The sequence below is a fragment of the Physeter macrocephalus genome, chromosome 12, assembly GCF_002837175.3.
Source record: "Physeter macrocephalus isolate SW-GA chromosome 12, ASM283717v5, whole genome shotgun sequence".
Lineage (NCBI taxonomy): Eukaryota > Metazoa > Chordata > Mammalia > Artiodactyla > Physeteridae > Physeter > Physeter macrocephalus.
Window position 1 is genome coordinate 59,726,280 of NC_041225.1, and position 19,207 is coordinate 59,745,486.

The 19,207-nt window shown below is 38.5% G+C and overlaps 1 protein-coding gene across 1 annotated transcript in view; it reads left to right on the forward strand.

Moving 5' to 3' along the window:
- Positions 1 to 18,465, forward strand: part of MTA3 (metastasis associated 1 family member 3) — a 178,046-nt gene extending 159,581 nt beyond the window's left edge. Inside the window, exons 13-17 of the mRNA XM_024118854.3 lie at positions 2,394 to 2,545; positions 3,410 to 3,632; positions 11,199 to 11,285; positions 14,235 to 14,381; positions 18,306 to 18,465. Of these exons, the coding sequence (XP_023974622.1) occupies positions 2,394 to 2,545; positions 3,410 to 3,632; positions 11,199 to 11,285; positions 14,235 to 14,381; positions 18,306 to 18,361 (665 nt within the window). The 3' untranslated portion in view covers positions 18,362 to 18,465. The remainder of the gene's footprint in view (positions 1 to 2,393; positions 2,546 to 3,409; positions 3,633 to 11,198; positions 11,286 to 14,234; positions 14,382 to 18,305) is intronic.
- Positions 18,466 to 19,207: the final 742 nt, after the last annotated feature.

The following is a 19,207-nucleotide window of genomic DNA, read 5'->3' on the forward strand; positions in this document are numbered from 1 at the left end:
CATTTTTGACTCTGCTCCATACTCCACACCAGGCTACAGCATTGAAAAAGGCTTTTACGGCCAAATCATATAATTATCTTTCCTGCAACCAAGGAAAGTGTGAGCCAGGGAGATTGCTATCTTCATAGAAATAGCACATGTCTAACCATTTTCTGCACTATGAGAGAACAAAGGGGAACACTCTGTGGAAAATTAGATTTTTTAAAAAAATAAGTATTTATATATTATTTATCGCTGCATTGGGTCTTTGCTGCTGTGTGCGGGCTTTCTCTAGTTGCAGCAAGTGGGGGCTACCCTTTGTTGCAGTGCGCAGGCTTCTCATTGCGGTGGATGGGAGCAGAGCAAGGGCTCTAGGCACGTGGGCTTCAGTAGTTGTGGCACGTGGGCTCAGCAGTTGTGGCTCTCAGGCTCTAGAGCGCAGGCTCAGTAGTTGTGGCGCATGGGGCTTAGTTGCTCTGTGGCATGTGGGATCTTCCTGGACCAGGGCTCGAATCCGTGTCCCCTGCATTGGCAGGCGGATTCTTAACCACTGTGCCTCCAGGGAAGCCCGAAAATTATTCTTTTGGTCAAAATTTTACATGGATTGCATAACTGTTTTTGAGTTGGCAATTAGATTTTGAACTTCATTTTTATTTAAATGAAAATAAGAAGAATCCTGCAGACAAGTGGTAGTGGCTTAATGTGTCTTATTTTTGCCTTACAAACCCCTTTCATGTTATATGTAGTCTCACATATCCCTTTAAATAATTATTTCACCATTTTTATGTGTGCGTGACAAATAAGCAATTTTAATTTTAGGTCCATGTATTAAATAATCTATTATAAAATGTATCTTACTATATAATATGCATATAAGTTTTATCTTTATAGAAAGATAGAATTTGGTGTTTTCTATTTGTCACTTTCATTGAATTTGAGTTAATTATGTAAAGAGAAAGGCATTTGTTGACATACTAAAATGACATGTCATGATTAATTTGGGTGAAAATGTATATTTAAATATGAGTGAAATTTTATATTCAGAATCCAAAATAGGCCCATGCCTAATATTTAGGATTCTTAAAATTTGTGTTTAAAAAAAAAATCAACTTATTTTACTATTTGTTTTTAAATTACAAGAGGAAAGGTTTTTAGGCTGCTATTTGCAAGGAGTCCTCCCAAAATAATACATGATGGGTTCACAGTATCATTTTCAACAAACTAAGGGATAGTTTGACTATAATGATCACTATATCTTCTCTTTTTGACATTGGTTTATGAAGTGTTAGTTGACACCCTGATGTGTTGTTTGAACGTTTTGACCTGATAAAGGTAACTTACAGATCAAGGGAAGGATATTCCTAGGCAAACTTACAGAATCATAATTTTATGTACCTTATTAACTTAGTGTTCATCATCAGTGTTTTCTGTGTTAAACTTCAGATCCGTTGTGGGAATACTTTAAATGTTATATGGCAGTATTTTAAACTTCAGAGCAAAATAGCACAAGTTTGTAGTGTTTAGCTCAGGAATGAATCATTCGAGCTGTCAGGTCTTAGCATGCCGTGATCTTGGCTACACATGCTCATTTGACAGGGACTTACAGTCTGGAAAAGGATTCTGTTTTTAAAGAGAGAAAAAGTAAAATAATTATTTTATCTATTGATTAAAATAAAGGAATGGAAAACAGATATCTGTTTCCATCAGACTTCTACCTTTATCTGAGGGGTCCCTCTAAGCACTTTAAACCCTGAGGTAGTTTCTGAACCACGGGTTTGAAAACCTGGATTTAGTTTAATAATACCTTTCTGATAACTTATTTCCAGAAATGTACACAATATTTTTAATATTTAATATTGTACAAAAATGTTTTGGTGTTTTTTTTTTTGTTTTTTTTTTTTTTTGTGGTACGCGGGCCTCTCACCATTGTGGCCTCTCCTGTTGCGGGGCACAGGCTCCGGACGCACAGGCCCAGCGGCCATGGCTCACGGGCCCAGCCGCTCCGCGGCATGTGGAATCCTCCCAGACCGGGGCACGAACCCGCATCCCCCGCATCGGCAGGCGGACTCACAACCAGTGCGCCACCAGGGAAGCCCTGTACAAAATGTTTTTAATGAACCAACAAAAACTCCAGCAGCACAATGTATAATATAGGGCACTTCACCTAATGGCCCCTCTTAGTAAGGGCCACAGGCACTTGATATCTATAGAGATAAATGGTTTAATGAATTCTCACTTGACAAATACATACATGTATTAGACTTTCCTGTTTGTCGGGTAAACTGGAAGAAGAGAAATAACATTGTAAACTAAAGATGGCTTTGGAATATTTTTGAAATATTTGACCATATGTGTATTGATATTACAAGTTATGTCGCATTCTTTGTTTTTTCTTATTTTTCCTCCGTCTTTAGCTACACAGTCTCATCAGTGGTATTCTTGGGGCCCACCTAATATGCAGTGTAGGTTATGTGCAACCTGTTGGCTCTATTGGAAAAAATACGGAGGCCTGAAAATGCCCACCCAGTCGGAAGAGGAGAAGTTACCTCCCAGCCCAGCTACAGAGGTACACAAGCAATAGTCTTTTTAGTGTTGAGAAATGTAGTGTTTTTCAGCACCTGGATCATTCCTTGGAAACAGAAGTACAGTATAGGATAAGTTAAAAACAAACAAAGCTATTATAGCTAAACGTGGTACTGAAACGTTGAGGGTGGGTATGGAGATAGGGGCAGGGACAAATCCAATTTTTTCAGGTATTCAAAATATCGGACTTGAGAGATTACTCAGAACAAGAACAATGTGTGTGGGAGGTGTTAGCATGAGTAGAGAGCTACAAATTAAATACTAGTTTTAATGGCTTTTTTGGAAACAGTTTGCAACCTTTCGGTAGTGTTGAAAATGTGTTTTATTGCATAAAGTAATAAGTACAAACTGAGCATTCTTACTGTCCCTGGGCTATCATAGGAGGGACAAGAAGGCATGGACTCAATCTTGAGGTGAACAACAGTTAAAATATGATTTTGGTAAAATTCTCATAGGTGGCAGATATCAAGCACCTATGTCTACCAGAGGGAGGTTGTTCTTTTTGAGAGCTAACAAGATTTAAGGACCCCCTTCAATATATTTTTTTTTTTAAATAGTCTCTCCCCTGGCAATTTTTTACTGTTGTGAATGTGATTTTGGATTGTTAAGGTCAATTTAGGAGAAAAAAAATATAGGATCACAGACACCCTTACTTTCACCCAGTTTCCTTCTCTACTCCCCACCTCCTACTCCAAAGTACATACTTTTAAATTCTCTCCCCCGTAATAAGTTATAGATTCTTCAGTGAAAGACTTAAAAACTGCACTTTTCTTTGAACAGGATGCAAGGAGTAATGTATTTTGACAAGTTCTGTTCTTTACATATTTGTTGGTGTCTGATTTTATAGGACCCTCGAGTTCGAAGTCATATGTCTCGCCAGGCCATGCAGGGGATGCCGGTCCGAAACACTGGGAGCCCAAAGTCTGCAGTGAAGACCCGTCAAGCTTTCTTCCTTCACACTACATATTTCACAAAATTTGCTCGTCAGGTCTGCAAAAATACCCTCCGGCTGCGGCAGGCAGCAAGACGGCCGTTTGTTCCTATTAATTATGCTGCCATTAGGGCAGAATGTAAGATGCTTTTAAATTCTTAACCTTATATGTTGTGCTTCTGACCATTTCCTCTCTTTCCCTCTCTCTCTCTTTTTGTTTTTGTTTTTGTTTGCAATAAACATAAGTTCTTGTGTACAGCCTTTTATTTGGTTTATTTTTTTTTAACATTGTTTTGTCTGCTGCCATTTGTATAATGCCAACCTGAAAACATTGAAACTTCTGCAGTCTTTATGAGAAAGTAGTGCTCAGCAAAAGATTGGTGGGAGGTGATCCTGTCCAGTGGGGTTTTGTGATGGAATTACCTGAAAGCCCTTATCGAAGAGGGATTTTTACCTATAAGGTAGAATAAAATTTGCCAGTTTACACTAATGAGAAATTGTATGTCTTTGTAAACTTCTCAATTTCCCACAAACCTTTTACAATTATCATACAATATTCTGGAAATTCACAGTGTTTCATAACACATTAGAAGATTTAGCAAATTATAAATGAATTTTAAAGTTTTTTGGGTGAATTTTCTGAGAAACACATTTAATTTTTACAAGCTAGTGTCTGAATTTGTGGTTGAGCATTCTTTCTATTTGTCCAGTTTGGTTTCCATTTCATAATCATATACCATATACATTACTACATAACATTTACATGACTTTATTACTCATTATCAACACATTCAGTCTTGCTTACGTTTTTTTGTTGTTGTTAGAACAAAGGTCCTATGTACCGATGAATTGCAGGTTGTTCTGTTATTACCATGTACCCCTAAATGTGTCCATAATTTGTGTGTGAACTCTGATTCTAGTCTTGCTACTTTTAGTTACATTCCTGTTTAGCATGTTAGAGCCATGCAACTTTTTTTCCCTATGGGATGAGAAAACTTGCTGTCTGGCTTAACAGGTAGGAAATCTTAAAGACATTCAGTAGATAACTCTATCTGTGAGATAAGAAATTTCTTATTATGAGATGTTCCGTTTTGATTTAAAGAGGGTATCTGTAAAAGGAGTGATGACTGAAAAGTGTTTTTTGTTCCTAAAGATAATTTTCAACAGAACAGTTGAAGGGCTTTAAAACTTACAGGTAAAAGCTTTATAAGAAGAAGAAAAGTGCTTTGTAAAGTGAGTAGAAATTGGAAGTAATCTCTGCGTCCCGTGGAGGGGAAACTTAGCTACATGAAGCTCATGTATATGTGAGAACTTAGGCATGTATATTGAGGTTTGGTGCTAGCATTTCTGAGTTCATGGATTTATGTTATCACTTTCTTACCATTTTAAGGAACTAGAAAATATTTATATCCATGAATAAACGGCTTAGCTGATTTAAAACATATACATTTATATATAATTTCTTAAATATAAAAAATAAAAAACACATAAGAAAGAAAGTGAATGAAATTCTTCCATTAAAATTGGCCAGGCTCCAGGATCATCTTTGTTGCTATCACCAACTAAACTGGCTTCTGAGGAAGCTTCTGTTTCTCATCAAGCTTCTGTTAATTTCTCAGTTAATTTGCAAATTGTCTTTATTTTGATGATTCTTCAATGAAGTATGTTTTTGTGTCACCTTATTTTAATTTTTCTCAGTTAAAAGGCCATGCTACTAAAAAAGGGTCGAGATTAAATTACCTGTGTTTTATTTCTACAGACATATAGCTATAATAATGATAATGGTAATAAAAGAACAGACTCCTTCGTTGTGATGAGAGTCACGGAGCATATTTTATTTTGTATTTAGCTTCATTGGTCAAGTTACACATAGAATCAGATTCTCAGAATAATTTTACCTTGAAATTTAAAACTATAAAGTTTCAGCAGCCACCTACTCAGTCCCAGTCCCCCCACCCAGCAAGCAGCTAATGAACTCTTTTCCTAGCATCTAATTGCTTCTTGCATTATCTTCTCCCTTCTTATATTTGTACCTTGTCACAACCTCTTTAGCAGATTCCTTGATTTGGCTTGTTAGCAAGATTAGGTGTTAATAACCCGATGTCCGTATGCAACCGTGTTTATGGTCCAGGGGGAGGTTAAAGCTGTATTTGTTTTTTTGTTTGTTTTTTGTTTTTTGTGGGCTTTTTGGGTAAGCTTTCCTTGGTTTCTCAAAGGCAGTGGTGACCCTGTCCCTCCCCCAAAAAGTTAAGAATCACCGTGCTGATGAATGACTTGCAGATCAGGTGAAAGTTTGTAATTGTAAAGATATTGATAGACCAAGAGCTCCAATTAATGCATTTAGAATAATTCTTTATAATATTGGAAAAGGAAACTAGCTTTGCCTGTGAACTTGAGACTCTTCCTTTTATAAGAAGTGTAGAAGTTGACCCCTTCCATGGCTCCTGGCTTTGGCAGCAACACCACAGCCAGTATCACAGCCACAGTTGATGGGGTATCAGACTTCAGAAGAGTGAAGAAGTGGGGAGCTGAGGAGATAAATTCTCAGTTACATGGGGGAGAGCATAGTCATAACTTTCAGATCTCGACTTACAAGTTAATCCTTGTTTAGAGGAAGTTTTTTTTTTTTTTAATTTGTTACAGCAGTGCTCTCTGGCCTTTATTTTCATTAAGAAACTGGTGTTAAGGAATCCAGTATAGTGAGCAGGGAAATCTTTGTTTGCATATCCATAAAGTATCGCAGGAAAATGTAAGAAGTAATATCTTTGGGAAGGGAAACTGGGAGGCTGAGGGAAAAGGGTGGGAAGGAGACTTACCACTATTCATCCTTCTAAACTTTTTCAATTTTGAGTCATAGGAATATATTTCCTATTAAAAAAGTCATGGGAATATATTTCCTATTAAAATTTTTTTTTAAACTTGAAATAACTATACACTATGACCAACATGTGTTTTATAGATATAGATGTAAAAAATGACTTAAAACCAAATCCCAAATACCTATTCATTTGAATGATATACCTTTATATGTAAATATGTAAGTCCATGCTAAAAATTGCTGACATCGGTACAGTGCCTGAGCCAGCTCTACCATGTAGATAGTGCTTAATAAAAATGGATTGCTAGACCAAAACCCAAAACGTTGCATAAAGAAAAGTACGATGTCCTTGACAAGATTGCAGACCAACTGCATGGTTTTAACAGCATCGTTTCAGACAGCCTGCCCCTGCTTCCCCTTGACACCCCTCTGCTAATTAAAAAAAGCCATAATATAATGATGATGGTTTTCCTCCTTTGTTACTTTCATGAGACTTTACCACTGAGTTACTGGATGACTGACTTGTCAAAGATCTGTAAAATCACCCCACACCTGATGAGCACAGGGCTTCTATTTGAGACTCAAGATCCAGAGACTGAGGTTAAGTAGAAGTAGTATATTAGCATTTCAGAGATGAAGCAAAAGTCCCCAGAGAAGAGGATCCAAATGACTTACCTGCCCCCTCTGTAGCTTGCATGGATAATTAAGTAGTTTCTGAGTTGATAACACACGAGACTTGAATGACGGCACCATTCCCCAGTATGAATGTTTTCAAGGGATACCTGGAGCCCTTTTTTTCTGTTTGAAGATGCTAAATCGACTTCAGAAGTATTATCCCAAGGGCCCATATTCAGAAGAAACTTGTTAATATATTTTATGAGATTTCTAGAGGTTTCTCAGTGAAAGTTACTATTAATAATTGTATAAAGTTTTGTGAAATTTTAAGTTCTAACATTAGGAGAACAGTTTTGGCTTGTTTATTTTGGTAGTTTATTATTTTAGGCTGGTTTTTTGTTTTTTACCTTTTGGCCCCGCTACGCGGCATGGGGGATCTTAGTTCCCTGACCAGGGATCGAACCCACAGCTCCTGCATTGTGAGCGTGGACTCTTAACCACTGGACCGCCAGGGAAGTCCCCTGGTAGTTTATTATTTTAATAAAAATGTGTCTTTGAATGGATACTTAAAATTTTTTTAAAGGTACGAAAGTAGTTACAAATCTTAACGCCATTCCCATTCCTACCTCTTATAGAGGTAACCATTGTCATCAGTGTCTAAAGTATCCAGAGACATCCTGTGTATCTCTAAGAAACTAAGAAGGTGTATTTTTTGTTTTTGTACAGACGTTAATGTTCTGCACCTTGCCTTTTTTACTTAACGTATCTTGGAGGCCATTCAATACCAGTACATTGAGAGCTTCATCCTCTTTTTTGTGTGTGGGGGGGTGATTTTCTTTCTTTTTTTTTTTTTAAAGTATATTTATTTATTTTTGGCCGCGTGGCATGCAGGATCTTAGTTCCCCGACCAGGGATTGAACCTGTGCTCCCTGCATTGGAAGCGTGGAGTCTTAACCGCTGGAACGCCAGGGAAGTCCCACCTCCTTTTTTTATCAGCTGCATAATAGTCTGTTTTGTACTTGAGCCAGTACTTCTATTTAAAAAAAAATTAGGTTGTTTCCAATCCCTTTCTATTACAAGTAGTATTGCAACAAATATACAGATATCATTTAAGACTGATGTATGAAATGTGCATGTAGCTTACAGGTTAAATCCCTAAAAGTAAAACATCTGTGTCAAGCAACTTCCATTCTGAATTTTGATAGCTACTGCCCAGTTGCCCTCAGAAAAACTGATTTACACTCCCACCACAGTGTCTATAGAGAGTGCCTGTTTCTCTAGAACCTTGCCAGCAGTGTTATCCATCTCTGAAACCCTTCACTAGTTGACAGGTGACATGTAAGTTATATTAGCTTGCATTTCTCATTTTGAATGAGGTAGAAAATTTTGCATATATTTGACAACCATTTGTATTTCCTTTTTTGTCAACTGTCTTTGCCCCTGGCCTGTTTTCTATTAAAAGTTTTACTGACTCATGGGAACTTTTTATATTTTAAGGAAGTTAGCTCTTGATCTGTAATGCAAATATATCCCCCATTTTGTCTTTGATTTTGTTGATGATGTATTTGCCAAGCAGATTTTTTTAAGTAGTTGAATTTATCTTTTTAAAAAAATTTTTTTAATGGCACATGCGTTTTATGTCTTGTTTAGAAATGCCTTTATAATTCCTGTAAGAAAATTCTATGGATGGTTTTACTTTGATAGCAGTTTTGAAGGCCCATGTGAGATATTTTTGTGAATTTTAATTCAGTATGTACTTTTTGCAAGTTTTCTGTTTTATTTTCCCCTCTAATATTTCCAAAACATTTTAGAAAGATAGTCATGAGTTGCAAAAAAAAAAAAAAGGTAACTTTTTCCAGGTTTACCTCAGGGAGATATAGCTCATCTCTAGGAGGCCAGGGAAATATGCCTCGTGCTCAGTCAAGCCATTTGAGTGAGGTGAAAATGCTCTCCCTCTGGCCAGATTTGGATTCCTTCTGGTTTCTTTGGGCATTTCTCAGGTTGCTTTCTTCACCTGTGTGCTTTTAATGGGTACTAATTAATTATCTCTTTAAATATAGTTAGGTGAATAATTTGAGAGCAAAGTACCACTGGCCTGGTCTTGAGTACAGACCAGGATTCTTTTTAATCAACTCAAATGTGGACCTGATCATCTATGTTTATGATCATTTCCTCCGGACAGAAACTATTTTTTTCTATTTATATTCGGTATAATCACTGAATGGATGCAATTTTTATGTTAAACAGTCATGCGGTAGTCTTAGCACCCACCTTTCATCCTAATTTATTCACAGTTGAGACTGATAGTTCTTGCCACCAACTACTTCCTATAAAAGATAATGAAGATTGATGAACTATGGATCCTTCTAAAAAGCTTTGATCTCCCACTCAGGTGCTCTGTAAATTCTCACTTGGAACATTATATAATTAATCCTACTAATTTAGTGAGAAATTAAAAGCGGATTAATATAAAGTGAAATGTCTATGGGTATTGTGTTGGTGACTCCTTTGATGGGTTTGTTGATTATTGTCAAGGTGACAGTCATGTGGGAGTTCATCACTTGAAGTCACATAGGCAGTTTTCCTTTGGGCCTTATAGACTGGAATAAAGAGCAAAGTTAATCTTATTACTAGTAATACAGTAATGGTTTTTGTCCAAAACATTGAGCAAATACTAAGATGATTCATTCAAGCTTTATTTTATTAATAGAAAATAAATTTCTTCTCTTGTCCTCTTCCTAAGTAGAACTTGAATTTTAGGTGAATTAGTAATATTAGGAAGGAATTATTACTGTTAGCACACAGTGATTTGACAGGTGTTTGATCCTTGCAGGGTTTGGGCTGCTTTTTAATGTTTGTTTAGATTACTCCTCCAAAATATGCTTATTACATTTCTGACTGTATCTTCACTGTTATTCAACAACAGGTGAAAAGCTTCATAGCTTAGTAATTTTTTTTGCTCAAAGGAAATCAGCTGAGTAGGAGGAAAAGAAACTGGACCATTTATAGTTGTCAGTGGTTGAATAGTAATTAGCCAGTGCTTGGGATATATATTCAGATTCCAGGCTGCAGTTTGTGCTTTGTCTATTTCAATATTTTTAAATGCTGCTTTCCCACCTTTTCCTGTTTAATAGTTATAGGAAAAGAGTTTCCTTGTTGAGAGGGGTAGAGCTAATGAAAAAGTTAATTTTTAATTTTAAATCATTTGAAGTTCCAGATTGAATTATACATTTTAACACTAATAGTGCAGAGAATCCCTGTGGATGTCAAAGAAAATTTCCTGTATGTAGGCCTAGAAGTGTGGTCTCAGCCACAGAAAATCTGTAGGACATTTTTGTCAAAAATGTGAAGGTGGGAAAAGGCATAAACATAGCAGAATCATATCTGCTAAAGCTACTCTGTTAAGCTTTATGACAATATCTGCAAATTCAAAAAACATTTCAATACACATTGTTTTTGTTGCTTCAGACTCTACAGCTTAACTCTTTGGTATGAGAGGCAGCCATGTTTCACATCTAGTCTTCCATCTAATGACAGCTAATTAAAACGCAGAGAGTGTTTGTGTTGTGTGCTTTATTTTTCTCTGAACTGTCTTATGGTAGGGTATGGGGAATGTGATGTGACCTCTATGAACTAATACCCACCACAGTATTTTATTATTCTGACTATTGGATGAAATACCTGTCTGCATACAGGTAACCTTTTAAATCTCAGCACTAATGACATCATAGTAGGATATGAAGGAGAGAAAACTAGTGATAAAACCAAATGACCCATTTTTACTTTTGGGAAGCTCTAATCTAATGGAATTGAATTTAATCGCGATAGATGAAGACTCCTCCATGGAGACCCACTCCATCTAGGTCAGGGATGGTCAAGTGTGTTGCCTTTGTCAGCTGTCATTTTTGTCTTCCATGCCAGATTTATCTTCCATTAGGACTGATAACACCTCATACTTTATGGAAGTTTTTCTACTATAATGTAGAAATGCCATGGCTATTGAGCATGCACAGAAAGAAAGCATGTGCGTGTAAGATGTGTGTTAGCTACATTCATAAGGGACTTTAAAGTGAGTATTCTCCAGGTAAAATCCCATTCAGTAATTTGAACCAGAACTGAAAACGGTTTTCTTAAGCCCCAAAGGAAATTATGGAGGAATCTGGTGGATTTTTTGCACTGTTTTCCACTTGCACATTTTATTTCTGCGGTGTATGTAGCATAGGCAGAGAAATCAGCCTCATTGGTTGTCTCCGTGTTTCTCTCTCTCCTCAGATGCAGACAGACATGCGGACCTATCTGGAAGTCCACTGAAAAGCAAAAGCACTAGGAAACCTTTGGCATGTATCATTGGGTATTTAGGTGGGTATTTCCTAATAGAAGAAAAACTCAACAATTTCTGTATCTTATAATTGGCTATTCAAAATTGACATACCTAAATTAAATGCAAGCCTTTCAAGTAGCTGCAATTGGATACCTTCATATATATAGTCAATTTATTTCAGAAACTTTTATTTCTATTACCAAAACACACACAAAACATACAGAGTTATAGATAGGTTTACTTTTTCCAAAAATATCATGAATAAAAATGTGATGTATATTTATGGATATAAATACAGATTAAGCAAAAAGGAAAATAAGAATCACTAAATTATTAGAGGATGAATATTTTTTTTAACTGAAGTATAATTGACTTACAATGTTATATTAGTTTCAGGATCACCACATAGTGATCTGCCATTTATACACATTACAGGATGATCACCGTGATAATTCTAATTACCATCTGTCACCATTCTAGGTTATTATAAAATTAAGGATGAATATTCTTAATATTTTTATTTAGATCCTTCCACTATTTGAAACCCACCTCACCCCTTCCCTTAAATAGAGAAAGATTGGTTTATTTACTTTTTTTAAAAAAAAACAGATAAAACTGGCTTTTAACCCACCTTTAAACAATATTTATAGTTTTAATGTGCCAATTAAGGTTACTTGAAAGGAAAGCATTAGTATTGCTTTCTGGTTTTTATCATGTTATTTAACTTGGCAGTCGCCAAAGATGATGGTTCCATTTACATTTTGAAGTATCATAATTAAGAATAGTATAAAATTACTAGGCAATAACCTTTTTTTGGGAAAGTTTTAAGATAAATAATTTACAAAATAATGACTGCTAAAATGGTTCCTACTATACCTAGAAGCTATAATGGCATGTTTTTATGATTCTAATATTCTTGCTTTTTCATCTTCTCAGTAAAAGTGAAGTATGTTCTCAGAGTTGCATTGAACCTTATTACTCTGTCAGAAAGATGTATATTTGTGAAGTGCTCAGACTTAAGACATCCAGTCTTTTAAAAATCAAAGTGTAGCCTTAAAGTTGGTGTATTCTCTGGTCCTCATCAGAGCATCCTAGGAGTCAGAAGTGCATAGCTCCTTCTTTGATGTTACTTTGCCACCTTATTTCCTGTTTTATTCCTCAGGGCCTAAAGAGTTGCTTTGATAGCCCCCCAAAATATCACATGGTTATCACAGGCACGACCTAGCTCATGGTGATCAAATCCTTGAAGTTTGCTATTTGTCTTCCCTTGCAGGGCCTGATCCTAGAAGCCCCTCCCACCTTGCAAGGGAAAGTTTATGATCATAAAAAATAGAATATAATTGCATATTAGTCAGCATTTCCATAGGTAATTATGTGTTCCTGCTATGGGCAAATTGGTTTCTGTCTCTACCAGATAAGCCCAAAGCAGTGCTGTCCTTACTAACTGAACCACTTCCCTATATAACATATTTCTGAGTATTTACTATGTACAAGACACTTCACTAAGTGATTTGGGGAGCACCAAGATGAATACAACCTTGCCCTCAAAAATCTTCAACTAGCAGGGAAGGCACACAGGTAAGAACAATTGAGCAAAGGATTAGATTCTATAAAAGAATTACAGGTAATAAGCATTGGGCACTAGGAGGAAGGGATAGTTATTTCTGATGGGAGTTAGGGCAACTTATGTGAAGAAAGTAATAGTTGATCTCAAGCTTGAAAAATAGATAGTATTTGAATAGATAGAAAAAGAATGTTTTTCCCCTTATGAGGCCAAGAGAACTAGATGAACAAAGGCTCTTGAAAATCGGATCAGGGAAGGCAGGTTTTCTGGTCCTGATGGAGCATAGCGTATGGAGGTTGTGATGAAATATGAGGTTGGCAAACCTTCAATACCATGTTGAAAAAAAAATCAGCACTGTATTTTGGTTAGTACCTGATCCATTCCTAAATTTCAGCAAGTGTAGGATTTTGACCAGACCAATACTCCTAACAGCCCTTCCTAAATTTCAGTAAATAAGGCTGATATCCTGGCCCTCACCTGGGAAGACAGGGTGGCTTGTGCATGATTGGCATGTTGGGTGGTGACTCAGAATCAGTGAGCAGGTTTAGCTTTAGAGAAGAGGTTGCCTGGTATTAGTGATAGACTGAGGTCCTTAAATCCAATTTCTACAGTGTTGCAGTTTCTGTCCATCTACTGACAACTACATACTTCACATAAACACACATGTACCACATGCACATTACAGTTTTGTGATATATCCTCCGTCAAAGTTTTCTTCTGCTGCTTTCTTTTTGGCCGTGCCACGCAGGACCTTAGTTCCCTGACCAGGGATCAAACCCACGGCCCAGCAGTGGAAGTGCAGAGTCTTAAATTACCGGACCACCAGCGAAGTCCCATCTTCTGCTACTTCTTAACTCTAGTATTTGGAGTTTGGTGTCAGATTTCATCTACATCAAATTGGTTTTGGCTGGGAGTGATGGACCCTGGTCCTGTATCCTAGTTGCAGAGCCAGAGGAGGAATCCTGTTTTTTCAGAAAGCTCTCACACACCAAATGTGCTACATGCTATCTATGTTCGTGGTTTGATGGAGCACAAGGGTAGTTTTCTTTGAGGCTACCTCTCCAGATAGCCTTTGAATTTCTAATTCCTTGAAGAGTCAGACGCCTTATTCCCCTCATAAATCTCATGTTTAAGTGACCTTCTGAAGTGGCTTTTTTTTTTTTTCCCTTGTACTCACAACATGAAGCTCAGAGCTTCAGCTAGCAGGGGCAGAATCAGCTCCCTTTTGATAAATAAAGCCATGGTAACAGCACTTGAAGTTGATTCATTATGCAAGTCCTTGGGAAAATAAGCTGGTTCATAAGGAACTGGCTCTTAGCTCATTAAGAAATAAGAATTAGATGTGTGCCTATTAGCCGATGTAAGTGCACACAGGTTTTTAATACCATGTTCTGAGTTGAGAAACCTTTCTTCCCCCTGTCAGAGATCCATCCTTCGAAGAAACCTAATGTAATTCGATCTACACCAAGCCTACAAACCCCAGCTACCAAGCGGATGCTAACCACCCCGAATCACACGTCTCTGAGCATTTTGGGGAAAAGAAACTACAGTCATCACAATGGCCTGGATGGTATGTAAGCCCAGGAATTCTGGGGGCTGATCCCGTAGGCTAGGGCTTCTCTGCCCTTGCCGGCTCCGGAGTGTTGTCTGCCGTATCCAGGAATGTGTAACAGGCAGGTTCTTCTACACCCTGATTGACCTGTGTGGGAAGGGGGATATGAGGGAAGGCTGCCATGGGCCACAGGGAAGACATGTTGCCAAGTGACATTTCTCCATCTCCTCAGAAGGGACCTTTTGGTTCACATTTCCTGTTAGGAGGCTTGTTTGACAATGAAGTCTGTACTTAGCAGGTTGCCTCTTCTGGGCAATAATGCTCTTGCTGTGATGCACACTCGCTGCTCATTTATGTTTTCTTGAGCAGAAGGGATTATTTCGCCTAATGTCTGAGACAGCAGTGCTGTCTGGGGGTTCTTCGGTGTTCTGTGGATCATTTTAAATTTGGCATTTGTCCCTGACTTCTTTCACCTTATAAATTTTCTTAATTGCTCAAGAGTACTACAAGTCATGAAAAGAATTGCATGGGTGATGTCTTAAATACAGAGATAATAATTTGTTTGAAATGGAAAAACTGAGAAATATCACCTCTTAACCACAGTACTTCTCTTGGGCTCGGCCATATAATGGCTCTTCAGGTGGAACTGAATTATCTTCCCATTCAGACCATAAACACAAGTGTAACAAATCATCCAGGCAGTATATATGGTTGATTTCAATATTCAATATTGAATTTCAGTATTCAATACTGATTTCAACTCCTGGAGTTTGAAGCTGTCTTGATTGTTTAAATGTTGGCATTTACTTATGAATAAAACTGTCTCCAGGCTTTTCATGCCTTGTGGGACTCTAAATTCCTTCAGTGACAGTAAATTATTTATAACGAGGCCCTAGAGCAAGGATGTGGAATAGACCTTCTAGTAATAATTTCCCATGGTTATTTTCCTTCAGTATGACTTTTGATAGTCATGGTGATGTCAAAATGAATAAAAAATTGAGGGTGAAGAGTTTAGTTTGCATTGATAGGATATCAATGTGTTGTAGAATTAATTCACCTCTCTAGGTCTCATTTTTCTTAATCACTTTCATTTATTCAACCAACGTTTATTGAGCACCCACCAAGTTCTAGGCACTGTGCTTTCAAGAGTTTAGCTATACAGTAGTCTTGCAGAAATACTTCCTTGCGAATGAGAACATCGGCCATCCTTGCTTCAATACGCCTGATGTCTAGTCAGAAGAAGTCCAAGGAAGGATTGTGTCAAACTGTGGAGATTAGATTTCTTTCCAGCTTTTCCTTGCCCACAGCGTGGGACCTTTAGGTTCAGGCTTAAATGGAGTAAAGAATCTTTCTTTTCCATCTTATCACCTCCCTGGACTGTCTAGGTATATAGTCCTACTGCAGAAAGTAAGTTCTGGTTTATTTGATGTTTATATATTCTTTATGGTAAAAAGACTCTTGCTGTGACTGATGCTGGAACAGCAGCTTTCTACTGTCTTTCTCCACTCACACCCCATGGTCATGGTCATTCTGGGCCCCTGTCCTACTCCTGCATTGCAGCTCCTTTTGTTCTTTCCTTGTATCACAGGAACCTGTCTCTTTGGAATTTCTAAAAAATGCCACTATGTAGTGTTTCCTCTCTAGGGCTGTTTGTCCCATTTCCTTCTGAATGAACGCTGTTGCGAGGTCATTGCTTCTCTGCTCTGAACAGGAGGAATGGACAGGGCAAGTAACGAATCCCTGGTGTTATGTTGACTGAGACCTTCAGCCTTGTTGAGGAAAAGACACTTGTCTCATTTTCTGAAGAGACCTAGATATTACACTTTTTTCAAGACCCATTTGTCTTTGCTCCCCTGTCATGGTACAGAGAGGAAGGCTGATGACATGTGCCTTACCTGCGTTATCTCATCTGATTCCATTGACAGAAGGTTCCAGGTCAGGGGACTTAACTGTTTTGCATAACATGGTATCTCTACTGCCTGGCACAGTGCCTGGAACTTGGGGGGTGCTCAATAAATGTTAGTTGAATAAATGAAAGTGATTAAGAAAAATGAGACCCAGAGAGGTGAATTAACTCTTCCAGATTTACCAAGTACTGCGTAAATGGGTTGGGGTTCCCGTCCAGGTGTGACTGATTTCAGAGTCTGCTCTTTTAACCACTGTTATAAATGAAGGTGAGGCTCTCAAACGTGCTGTATTAGTCAGCAAGGTAGAAACTACATAAGTTATTTTAACAGCTCTTGTAATATCAGAAATCAATATGACAGATATTGAAGGACAGAATAGGTAAATGGGGAGCATGGGCTGGGGGACAGGAAACAGCCACCATCACTAGAGCTGTGAGAGCAAAAGGGACAAGTTGGGATTATCACAGCTAGAAGCCCAAGGAGCTGGAACTCAGACCCTTGAGGAGAGGGCGCTGCTCTGTCGGTGCTGGCGTCACTCAGAAGGTGTGATGAGGCTGGTTCTGGGAGTGTGAAGTAAAGTTGGGAACCGAAACATACTGCTGCTGCTCCTTGGGGCGATGCTGACGGGGAAGGAGCAAGTCTCTTGCTGTCCCCCAGCCTTGTAGGTGCCCTCGGGCACCCCCTGCTGGTACAGCAGGGATCTGGATGGCAAAGTTGAAATGGATTTACGGAGTCCCAACCCCACCCAGAATCACAAAGCTGAGTTTAAGTGGATGGACGTGGAGCTGAGAGACAACAGTGGAACAGAAACACATATTTTAGAAAATGTCCCCGTTTTTGTATTCCCCGTGGACCTTTTCTTTGGGATAATGCATCTGTTTCTTGTTTCCTCAGGATATAAGATCCTGACTAACGTGAGTTTCCAAGGTGAACTCAAAGTACTAGAAAAAAATGTTAAGCTAATAGTGAGTTTTCATGGGAGAGTTAATACCATTACACACTGGAATTGATAGGTACAAATTCATGGAAGAGCCTTGCCCTGTGTGATCCAGTAATAAAATCAATTAGCACTGCTGTAATTATCAGCGTGTCAGACAGATGAGCACACCAAACAGGATGCTGGTGGGCAGAACTAATCTAAGTGGAAGCAAAGCCTGATTGTACTGAAATATCCAGGTCTCTCAGCTTTAGGGCTTCCTGTCCCCTTCTTAGCAGCTTGCCCCCTTTGCTCAGCCTCTACCCTCAGTTGGAGGTTCTTCATAATGGGAAAAGAGTCTCTGGATTTCTGCTGGTAGGATTTTATCTGACATTTAAAAAAAAAAAAAAAAAAAAAAAAAGATGGACAGCTCCTTCTTATCTTCTGAAAGTCACTGTCTTTCACCTGGCCCTGGCCCTGGTCCTTTAAAGGCCCTGGTATGACTGGGGGCTGGAAGTCAGCACTCTGTGTCCTCTTAACCTGTGGCACCCAGCCACACACAGGCCTCTGTGACTGTCCTAATGGAGCTTAAATTCCAAGGGTAAAAAACAAAACCTGCATACATAAGAAGCCTCATTTTTCGGAGTCAGTGTAGACTTACCCAGATCCGTATCAGTGCCCCTGCTTTCAGCCTTTCCTGTCAGGCTGTAGGTCCATAGAAAGGATTTTATCTGACATTTAAAAAAAAAAAAAAAAAAAAAAAAGATGGACAGCTCCTTCTTATCTTCTGAAAGTCACTGTCTTTCACCTGGCCCTGGCCCTGGTCCTTTAAAGGCCCTGGTATGACTGGGGGCTGGAAGTCAGCACTCTGTGTCCTCTTAACCTGTGGCACCCAGCCACACACAGGCCTCTGTGACTGTCCTAATGGAGCTTAAATTCCAAGGGTAAAAAACAAAACCTGCATACATAAGAAGCCTCATTTTTCGGAGTCAGTGTAGACTTACCCAGATCCGTATCAGTGCCCCTGCTTTCAGCCTTTCCTGTCAGGCTGTAGGTCCAGTGGTGTGCCACATGCCGTCATGGTGCTTTCCAAATCCTGTCTCCCTTTCTGACTTACAGTTGCTTTGATGACATTCCTAATGCCAGCAAACCAATTATGTACCACATTTGGCTGACTTGGCTAAACACCAGGTGGCTGTGAAGAGAGAAGGCCCTGAGATCAGTGGGGATAGAAGAGGCATTACTTTCCATGTCTGAGAGCCCAAAAGGGAGGGCAGCAGGGGAGATGGAATTTGTCTGTGCCATGGAAAAAAGCACATCTGACTGTTCAGAGTCAGAAGGGATTAATTGCTGGCTTCTCTGATTATCTGCTATGTGGCTTTGGGTAAATCACTTGGTTTCCTTAACCTTTTTTTTTTTTTTTTTAATTTCCCCTCTTCCGTAAAGTACAGATTTCATTTGCCTTAACGGTATTGTTATAATGATTAAAAATTTTCACCTACTTTATACCACTTGATCTTCCAAACACTTTATGATGTAGGTGTTATAACCTGCATTTTAATAATGAAAAAAACTGAAGCTCAAAGAGGTGAAGGGATTTGCCCAAAGTCACACTGCTAGCAAGTAGCAGAGATGAGATATAAACTCCAAGTCTAAGGTTGTTTCCACTGGGTAAATAAGCACCCCTGATCTGTGTGTTGAGTGCAGCATGTACCTGGGAGATGTTTCTGTTTTCTGTGTATCGGAGATGGGTTTGTGTCTGCAAATATAGAGAGGAATGTAGAGGAATGTCGAGCAATTTTTCTTTGCTCAGACTGCGAAGTGTAGCCATTATTGTCTAATCAAAGCCGTCACCTCCATCTCCTGCCTCTGTGAAGCTCCTCTGCCCATATCGTACCCCCTCCTTTTTCTGGAACTTAGGGGATAGGAGCTATATTAGTGTCAGAGAGAGGGGAGAAAAAAGAAATAGAGAAAAGCCACAATCGCTTAAAGGTGAGATGTGTTTTAATTAAATTATATAT